Raw genomic sequence first — 9,554 nt, 5'->3', positions numbered from 1 at the left:
CGCATCTCCCCACTGGTCACATCCCTCCTGATGCTGCCCGCCCCCCCCAGTCTGTCCCCCTGGCACCCCTACCCAGCCTCTCCACCCATCTCTGCACCCTTGCCCACCCTCACCCCTGTCCCAAGTCCACCCTGGTGCCCCTCAGCCCTCACTGCTCTTCTTGTCCCCGCAGGGCCCCACTCCTTGCAGTACTTTAATGTCGTGGTGTTGGAACCCAGCCCCGGGGTGCCCGAGTTTGTGGAAGTGGGGTTCCTGGATGGGACCCTCATCTCGCGCTACGACAGCGAGACGGGGAGGACTGTGCCCCGGGCGGACTGGATGGCGGCCAACCTGGACCAGCAGCACTGGGACACCCAGACCTGGATCTCACAGAGGAATCACCGGGTTGCCCGTGTGGACCTGGAGACAGTGCAGGGCAGCTACAACCAGAGCGGGAGTGAGTGTGGGCTGGGCTGGGGCTCCGTGGGGCTGGGATGGGCTCAATGTCCCCAACCCAAGGGGGTTACAGCTGCCCTGCCCCACACCCCCAGTGCTTGGGGTCCCCTATCCCAGAGCCAGGGGGGTCTTCTGGCCTCCCCATCATAGCTCCTCACATCCCCATGGCAGCTGTGACTCTCAGACCCAGAAGAGCTCCCAGCATCTTGCCATCCCCATGGTGCTCAGGGCCCCTACCCCAGAGCCAGAGGGGCACCCCCAACTAGATCCCATCTCCTTGCCCTCCTCGTGGCATTCAGAACCCCATGCCAGCCCCTCATTGTCCCAGGGAGCTGTGGGGCAGGGTGCTAACCATGGCATTGCCATGGGTGCAGGGGTCTGCATCACAGCTTTATGTGACACCCCAAGTGCTGTGGGCCCTGGGCAGGATGGGGGGCAGCCCTGGTGCCGGTGGCTGTTCCCCCCAGGGCTCACGCAGGGCTGGGTTGAGGGTCCTACCAGGGGGTCTGTGCCCCACTGATGTCCCAGGGCTGCAGCAGCCCCTCAGCCCCATCTCCCTGGTCGTGTTCCAGGGGCTCACATGCGGCAGGAAATGTACGGCTGTGACCTCCTGGAGGATGGTCGCACCAGGGTGTATTGGCAGATCGCCTACGATGGGAGGGACTTCATCACCTTCAACATGGACACGATGATGTTCACCACAGCGGATATGGTGGCACAAATCACCAAGAGGCAGTGGGAGGAGGACGGGACTGTCGCTGAGCAGTGTAAGCACTACCTGGAGAACACCTGCATCGAGTCATTGAAGAAATTTGTGAGCTACGGTCGGGCTGTGCTGGAGAGGAAAGGTGAGGGGGAGACGGGGACCGAGGGGACCGGCCAGCGTGGGTGCGTGTGCCGGCCCTCACTGCCACCCCCTCCCCAGAGCGCCCCACGGTGCGAGTGTCGGGGAAGGAGGCCCACGGGATCCTGACCTTGCACTGCCGCGCTTACGGCTTCTACCCGCGGCCCATCACCGTCAGCTGGCTGAAGGACGGGGAGGTCAGGGACCAGGAGACGGAGCGTGGGGGCACCGTGCCCAACAGCGACGGCACCTACTACACCTGGGCCTCCATCGAGGCCAACCCGGGGGAGAAGGACAAGTACCGGTGCCGCGTGGAGCACGCCAGCCTGCCCGAGCCCCAACTCTATGCGTGGGGTGAGCCCGGTGGCCTTGTGCCCGGGGAGGGGAGGGCTGGGGTGGTTCCCCTTCCCCTGCTCATGGTGGTGCTTCCCTCCAGAGACGGAGTCCAACCTGGTGGCCATCGTGGCGGGGGTGGCTGTTGCTGCAGTCCTGGTTGTCGCTGCCATCTGTGGATTCATCATGTGGAAGCAGAAGTCAGGTAAAGCATCGGGGCCGGTGAGGCAGAGGGGTGCGGGGGGAAGGCAGGGCCTGGGGGGCCGGGAGGGGCTGTGGGCACGAGCCGCTGTGCTCTGGGGAGCCCCCGAGGCTGTCGGTGAAGCGCGGTGGATGCTGATGCCTCTTTCTCTCTGCAGAGATGAAGAAGGGCTACGGCGTGGCGTCAGGTGAGTACCGGGGGCAGGTCCCGCTCCTGCCTGGTTCTGGGGGGGTCTCACGGCTCTGGTTCCTGGCTGTTGCTGGCATTTCCTCCCCCCTGCCCTTTTCCCTGTGTCCCTGGAGTGGGGACATACGGAAGAGGTCGTGTCTCCCCGTGGGGCTCCCATCCTCCTCTCCCGGTGGCCCCAGCGTGGCCGTGGCTCCTGGCACGTGCACCGTGCCCGTATCGAGCCCGGGGCTGGCAGCTCACGGCTGTTTCTCTCTCGCAGGCACGGACGGGGGCTCTGACTCCTCGGCCAAAGGTACGGTGTGGGGATGGACGGGGCGGCCCCAGCTCTCCCTGCTCCCCTGTGGGACCCACAGCAACCCCAGGCTGCATGAGGGGGGGCACTGAGAGCCCCTTGAGCAGAGGGTTGAGGAGAGGGAGGTGTCCCTGGGTGACACTGTCTGTCCCTGCAGGGGTCGTCTCCCGACGGCTGTCAGAGGGACCGGCGTGTGGATGGATTCGGCCCCTGCCCTCTCATCCACTGGAGGCAGAGAGGGGCTGGGGGGAGCTGGGAGATGATGGCAGAGAGAGCTTGTCCCCCTGCCCCCCCTTGCCCCACTGTATCATCTCCCGACGGCTGTCAGAGGGACCGGCGTGTGGATGGATGTGGCTCCTGCCTTCTCATCCACTGGAGGCAGAGAGGGGCTGGGGGGAGCTGGGAGATGATGGCAGAGAGAGCTTGTCCCCCTGCCCCCCCTTGCCCCACTGTGGTCGTTCCAGCCAGGATGAGGTTAATTGTCACAAGGAACTGGGATTGGACACAGCCGGGTTGACCCAAACTGGGTGACGTTTGTACGGGGCACCAGCTGGGCAGAGGAACGGGACAGATGGATTCTGTGGCCTGGCTCCGTGTGTCCCCGCAGTGACCAGGAGGAGGACACTTTGAGGAAGTGAAGATACTTCAGTGATCCAAGTGGGCACTGGTGGGCTGCTGTAGCTACAGAGATGTGTCACAGAGCAGTGTGCCCCCGTGGCCAAGAGCATCCTGGCCTGGATCAAGAAGATTTTGCCAGCAGGACTAGGGATGTGATCACCCCCCCTGTATCCAGCGCTGGTGAGGCTCCACCTCAGAACTCTGCTCAGTTCTGGGACGCTCACTACAAGAGAGACATTGAGGTGCTGGATGGTGACACGAACCCTTCGCTGGGCACCCTGTTCCGGTGCATGACATCCCTTTCTGTGAAGAAGTTCTTCCTAATATCCAATCTAAACCTCCCCTGGTGCTACTCGAGGCTGTTCCTCTCATCCTATCTCAGCTTGAAGGCTTGAGATAACAATGGATCTGCCCAGAACATGTTAAACCAAATTTGGTTTATGTATTTATTATATGTAGTCGCCAGCGACTAATTAATTTGACAGGTTTGTTGACCTGACGCTGTTTTGTAAATTCTGAGCTGCTCTATGTACTCCCCTGCTCCGGGAGAGGGATCAGTATTATCATTCTGCTGCCTTGTGTAATAAATATCGATATGACAGCATCACTGTTGAGGTGCTGGTTTGGTTGGGTGTTTACGTGGCATTGCTGTCCTCGAGTGCCATCTCTCAGCATTTATGATCGATGGCACCCAATCTGTGGTGGGAACCGGGGGGATCCTTCCCCCGGCTCTTTGGCCTCCCCTTTCTCCTTTGGGCCAGTGCAACAGCTGCATCGGTGGATAAGGAAAGAGCACCTGACATCATCTACCTGGACTTGCACAAGGCATTTGACACTGTCCTGTGTGATGTCCTTGTGCCTAAATTGGAGAGACATGGATTGGACAGATGGACAATGTGGGGGAACTGGCTGGCTGGTGGCACTCAAATGGTTGCAATCAAAGGCTCAGTGTCCAAGTGGAAGCCAGTGATGAGTGGTGTTCCTCAGGGGTCGGTACTGGGACCAGTGCTGTTCAGCATCTTTGTTGGAGACATGGACAGTGGGATCAGTGCACCCTCAGCAAGTTTGCTGATGACACCAAGCTGTGTGGTGTGGTTGACATGCTGGAGGGAAGGGCTGTGCCACCCAGAGGGAGCTGGACAGGCTGGAGAGGTGAGACAAAGCCAGCTTCATGAAGTTCAACCAGGCCAAGTGCAGGTTCCTGCCCCTGGGTCAGGGCAATCCCAGGCACAAATCCAGGCTGGGTGGAGAATGGCTGGAGAGCACCCCCGAGGAGAAGAACTTGGGGGTGTTGGTGGAGGAGAAGCTCAACATGAGCCAGCAAGGTAGGCTGGCAGCCCAGAAAGCCCCCTGCACCCTGGGCTGCATCCCCAGCAGTGTGGCCAGCAGGGCAAGGGGGGGCGTTCTGCCCCTCTGGGTCACTCTGGGGAGACACCCCCCGAGTGCTGCCTCCAACATCAGAAGGACATAGAGCTGTTGGAGCGGGGCCAGAGGAGGCCCTGGAGATGCTGGGAGGGCTGGAGCCCCTCTGTTGGGAGGGGGGGCTGAGGGAGTTAGGGGGGTTCAGCCTGGAGAAGAGAAGGCTCCAGGGAGACCTTGTAATGGCCTTCCAATATCTGAAGGGGCTACAGAAGAGCTGGGGAGGGACTCTTGGTCAGGGAGTGTACTGCTAGGACAAGGGGTAATGGTTTTAAACTAAATGAGGGCAGATTTGGATTAGATACTAGAAAGAAATTCTTTGCTGTGAGGGTGGTGAGAGCCTGGCCCAGGTTGCCCAGAGAAGCTGTGGCTGCCCCATCCCTGGAGGGGTTCAAAGCCAGGTTGGAGGGGGCTTGGAGCAACCTGGTGTGGTGGGAGGTGTCCCTGCCCAGGGCAGGGGGTGGCACTGGATGATCTTTAAGGTGCTTTCCAACCCAAATCGTTCCATTCTTCTTTCTCACCTTGAGCACTCCCAATGAAGGAGCATCCACAACTTCTCCAGGCAGTCTGGTCCAGCCACTCACCACCCTCCTCATAAAACATTTCTAATGTCCCGAGTCCAGTCACCACAGGCCGTGGTAAAAAGTCTCTCTCCATCCTGTTTCCTCGAGGGAAGCTGCAGAAGTCAAAGCCACCCATCTGGCCCTAGAGAAATGTGGCCAGTGCCCTGTCTCCATACTGACTTGTTGAGGGTGGCCAGTGCCCTGTGGGAGGTGGCTACTGGGATGGTGGCAGAGGTGACCCCTCTGGGCTGGACCTTTCTGCCTGGGTAGAGTCCATCATGTAGATTTTTGTGAGCCACGTCCCTGGTGAATATCAACGTGAGTAGACCATGTGACTAAAATTGGAGTGGTTCAGGTAGACCTGGACCGGAAACGTTGTCAGGAGCTGTCACACCTCGGTGGCCCATGGGACAGAGGGGTAGAACCCCTCTGTCCCACCCTATGGGTGGGCTTGTGACCACTCCCAATGAAGGAGCATCCACAACTTCTCCAGGCAGTCTGGTCCAGCCACTCACCACCCTCCTCATAAAACATTTCTAATGTCCCGAGTCCAGTCACCACAGGCCGTGGTAAAAAGTCTCTCTCCATCCTGTTTCCTCGAGGGAAGCTGCAGAAGTCAAAGCCACCCATCTGGCCCTAGAGAAATGTGGCCAGTGCCCTGTCTCCATACTGACTTGTTGAGGGTGGCCAGTGCCCTGTGGGAGGTGGCTACTGGGATGGTGGCAGAGGTGACCCCTCTGGGCTGGACCTTTCTGCCTGGGTAGAGTCCATCATGTAGATTTTTGTGAGCCACGTCCCTGGTGAATATCAACGTGAGTAGACCATGTGACTAAAATTGGAGTGGTTCAGGTAGACCTGGACCGGAAACGTTGTCAGGAGCTGTCACACCTCGGTGGCCCATGGGACAGAGGGGTAGAACCCCTCTGTCCCACCCTATGGGTGGGCTTGTGACGGTGGGGTGGACCTGACCCCTGCAGCCATCGCACAGGTCCTTCATGAGTGTGAGCGATGCGCTGGAATCAAGTGAAACTCCTCGGGTATAAAGGCTGGTGGCAGTGATACCACGAAGTGTGCCCCGGCCACCCCATTGTCCCCATCCCCACCCACCCATCCCTGCACCTTCCCACCCCAGCTCTGGAGTCCCCCAACACATCCTGGGTACAATGAGAAGGATTTATATCAAACTCTGTGTTTCGTGTCCAGTCTTGTTGGTCACCAGCCCCACTGGCACCCGGTGCCCCCCATGGTCACTGTAAGGCAGCAGGTACATGGACGTGTTCCTGGCCTGGTACTTCCACTTGCCAATGACAACTCTCATGGTCCCTTGTCACAGCTTTTGGTGTCCCCATCCCATCTCTCAGTGTCCCCACCGCCAGCTCCTACTGTCCCTCACCCTCCTTCCCCGTGTCCCCAGCTCCTGTTGTTGATTAATGATACCACACTGAGGTCAGCGCCGCGGTGACAACGAACGGGTGGCTTTGATGCCCAAGACCATGCAGCTGGTCCAGGAAGTTCCCCCCGACCCCTGCAACCCAGCCAGCTCCTCTCCGAAGCAATTTGGCTTTATTTCGTACAAATCTCGCTCCCAACGGGAGCAGCCCCCGGGGCAGGAGCCGGCTCCTGCTCCCCGCAGCCCATCCCTGGGGTCTCCGGCTGCCCTGCGCCGGGGGAACGCTGCAGCAGGCGGCTGTAGGGCCCACCTCGGCTCCGCAGCTGGGCGGGCGTCCCCGTCTCCACCACAGCGCCGCGTTCCAGCACCACGACGCGGTCGGCCGCCTCCAGCATCCGTGGGCAGTGGGTGATGAGCAGCACCGTCCCGGTGCCCCCGCTCCGCACCCACTGCTGCAGCTGCAGGAGATACCGACACCCATCACAACCCGCCCTGGGGCTCGGACCTCCCCCCTCCTCACACCCCAGCACCTCCCGCTGCTCACCGCCGCCTCCCCCTCCCCGTCCAAGGCGCTGGTGGCTTCGTCAAGGATGAGGAGTGTGGGTCGCCGCACCAGGGCCCGGGCGATGGCGATGCGCTGCTTCTCCCCAGCCGAGAGCTGCCCCCCCTTCTCCCCAACGTCTGCGGAACAAAAGGACAGGGTCTGAGCAGGACGCGGGTGCCTGGGTCCCCCTTCCCACCAGCCCCCGCTCCAGTACTCACCAGTGTCAAAACCCCGGTCCAGCGCTGAGATGAAGCCCAGGGCACCGGCAGCAGCGGCGGCCGCCGTCACCTCCTCCTCCCCGCAGCCCTCCAGCCCGAAGATGATGTTGTCCCGGATGGTGCCGGAGAAAAGCACCGGCTCCTGCCCCACCAACACCACCTGCCCCGCAAGGCGCAGGTTGAGACCGGGCACCGCTCAGCGCAGTTGTGCTGAGCGCCTGCCCACTGCTGCCCTCCTCACCTGGCGGTGGAGGTACTGGTGCTCATAGTCACGCAGAGGCACCCCGTCCAGCAGCACCTCCCCGCCGTCAGGCTCGTAGAACCGCTCCAGCAGCGCCGCGCAGGTGCTTTTCCCGCTGCCGTTGAGTCCTGCCAACGCCGTCACCTCGCCGGGGCGCAGCTCGAAGGAGACGTCCTGGGTGGTGGTGGGGGAGAGCAGGATGTGGTAGGGGTGGTGGGTGCCCAGGGGACACCCCTGTCCCTCCTTGGGGGATGCAGACCCCGGGCTCTACCTGCAGGACGAGGTGGTCGGGGCGCGTGGGGTAGGCAAAGGAGACGTGCTGGAAGGTGACGTGGCCCCGCAGCGTGGTGGGTGCCCGTGTGCCCCCGGTGTCCCCAGTGGGTTCCTGGTCCAGGTACTTCAAGACCTTGCCACCAGCTGCTGCTTTGCTCAGCAGGTCGCCGTGGCCAAACACCAGCGCCTGTGTGGGGCAGAGATGACGGCACCGGGGACGGGGACAGATCAAGACAGTGTAGGGGGACACCTGGGGTGTAGGGGGACACATCGCGTGGTCTCACCTGCACGTAGCGGCCAACTTTACCCTGGTAGAGGAGGAAGGTGACGAGGTCGCCGGCGGTGATGGCCCCCTCACGGAGATGCCGGTGCCCGTGGCAGAGCACCAGCACCTGCACAGCCAGCTGCAGCGCCTGCAGGGACAGGGGTCGGTGGGTTGTAGTGGGGGGGACAACAGGGACACCCAGACACCGGGGTCTCTCCTGTGCCCGCCTCACCCGCTGGATGAGGGTGAAGAGCGCCCGCTCCACATCGATCTGGTCCTTCAGCCCCAGCATCTCAGCCACCGCCCGGCTGTGGCGGCGCTTCTCCTCCTCCTCCCCAGCGAAGGTCCGCACCGTCTCGATGGAGGAGACGGCCTCCTGCACCACCGCTGCCGTCTTGGCCGTGGCGTCCAGCATGGCTCGCTGCAGCACCTGGGTGGGGGCAGCTGGACTCAGCACCCGTGGGGTGGCAATGGGACATCCCCACTGGCCTGGTCCTGCCCATCCCCTCCCCACCAGCCCCAAAGCTCTGCCCCCCCCACCCCAAGGTCCCCACTCCACCATCTCCATCCCTGCCAATCCCATCCTATTCCCACTGACCCCCTCCCCACCATCCCCACCACAGTCCCCATCTGCATGTCCGCATCCCACCATCCCATCCCCACTGTCCCATTCTGTCCTGTTCCATTCATTCCAGTCCCCGCCTCCATCTCCACTTTGCTGTCCCCATTCCCACCACCTCAAGCCATTCCCATCCTACCATCCCATCCATCTCCTTGTCCTCACCCCACCATCTTGTCCCCACCACTCTCATTATCCCACCGCACCATCCTCATCCTGCCACCCTGTCCCCACCATCCTATCCTGTCACCACCATTCCTATTCTCACCATCCCACCATTCCTCTGATCCTCACCCCCTCCTTCCTGTCCCTCTTCCAGCCCCACTCCCAGTATCCTGTCCCCCTGCTTCCCATCCCATCCCCACCATTCCATCCAGTCCTTGGCATTCTGTTTGCCACCACCTTGTCCCCCTGGTCTCCATCCCACCATTCCATCCCTACCATTCCACCCTGTCCCGATCCTGCTATCCCATCCCATTCCATCCCCACCATACCATCTCCCTGATCCCATTACCACCATCCCATTTCCCTGGTCCACATCCTGCCATTCCATCCCCACCATCCCACCCAGTCCCCACCATTCCAACCCCCACCATCCCATCTGCCTGGTCCCCACTGCCTACCTCATCCCCACTGCCCCATTCTTCATCCCACCATCCCATCCCATCTCCCTGATCCCCATTCCCGTTCCCACCATCACATCCCCTTGGTCTCCATCCTGTCCCCATCATCACCTCGTATCGGGCATCGTAGACCTTGCGCGCGGTGATGGTGAGGGGCACCTCCAGCAGCGCCAGTAGTGCCAGGTGAGGTGACAGGCCCACCATGAAGCCACCCAATGCCAACACCATCGCCAAACTCCTCAACGCTATGTTGATGCTGCTCGGCACCGCCCGGCACAGCAAGGGCACGTCGTTGGCCAAGCGGGCGGAGAGCTCAGCTGTGGGGATGGGGAGGGGGTAAGTGGTGGGACTGGGGGTCCTGGGGTGGGGTGGGGTGATGGGGACCTCCTCTACCTGCCGGTGTCTTCTGGAAGAAGGTGAGATCCTGGTGCACCAAGCGGGAGAAGAGCTGGTGACGGGTGCTCAGTTTGAGCCGGGCTTGCGCGA

General features: G+C 61.6%; 2 protein-coding genes across 2 annotated transcripts in view; one reads left to right on the top strand and one right to left on the bottom strand.

Moving 5' to 3' along the window:
• Positions 1–2,933, top strand: part of LOC106894085 — a 16,073-nt gene extending 13,140 nt beyond the window's left edge. The window contains exons 5-12 of the mRNA XM_014952574.1: positions 146–436; positions 1,008–1,283; positions 1,361–1,633; positions 1,716–1,817; positions 1,972–2,001; positions 2,263–2,295; positions 2,453–2,618; positions 2,903–2,933. Coding sequence (XP_014808060.1) covers positions 146–436; positions 1,008–1,283; positions 1,361–1,633; positions 1,716–1,817; positions 1,972–2,001; positions 2,263–2,295; positions 2,453–2,618; positions 2,903–2,933 — 1,202 coding nt within the window. The remainder of the gene's footprint in view (positions 1–145; positions 437–1,007; positions 1,284–1,360; positions 1,634–1,715; positions 1,818–1,971; positions 2,002–2,262; positions 2,296–2,452; positions 2,619–2,902) is intronic.
• A 3,508-nt stretch (positions 2,934–6,441) lies between these two features.
• The window catches only part of TAP2 (transporter 2, ATP-binding cassette, sub-family B (MDR/TAP)), a 17,348-nt gene continuing 14,235 nt past the window's right edge, over positions 6,442–9,554 (bottom strand). Inside the window, exons 5-11 of the mRNA XM_014952578.1 lie at positions 8,059–8,256; positions 7,846–7,974; positions 7,560–7,748; positions 7,289–7,462; positions 7,048–7,207; positions 6,830–6,966; positions 6,442–6,743 (exon numbers count right to left, since the gene is read on the bottom strand). Coding sequence (XP_014808064.1) covers positions 6,459–6,743; positions 6,830–6,966; positions 7,048–7,207; positions 7,289–7,462; positions 7,560–7,748; positions 7,846–7,974; positions 8,059–8,256 — 1,272 coding nt within the window. The 3' untranslated portion in view covers positions 6,442–6,458. The remainder of the gene's footprint in view (positions 6,744–6,829; positions 6,967–7,047; positions 7,208–7,288; positions 7,463–7,559; positions 7,749–7,845; positions 7,975–8,058; positions 8,257–9,554) is intronic.

This window comes from Calidris pugnax, unplaced genomic scaffold (genome assembly GCF_001431845.1).
Source record: "Calidris pugnax isolate Ruff unplaced genomic scaffold, ASM143184v1 scaffold254, whole genome shotgun sequence".
Classification (NCBI taxonomy): domain Eukaryota; kingdom Metazoa; phylum Chordata; class Aves; order Charadriiformes; family Scolopacidae; genus Calidris; species Calidris pugnax.
This window is presented reverse-complemented; position numbering and strand designations above follow the sequence as displayed.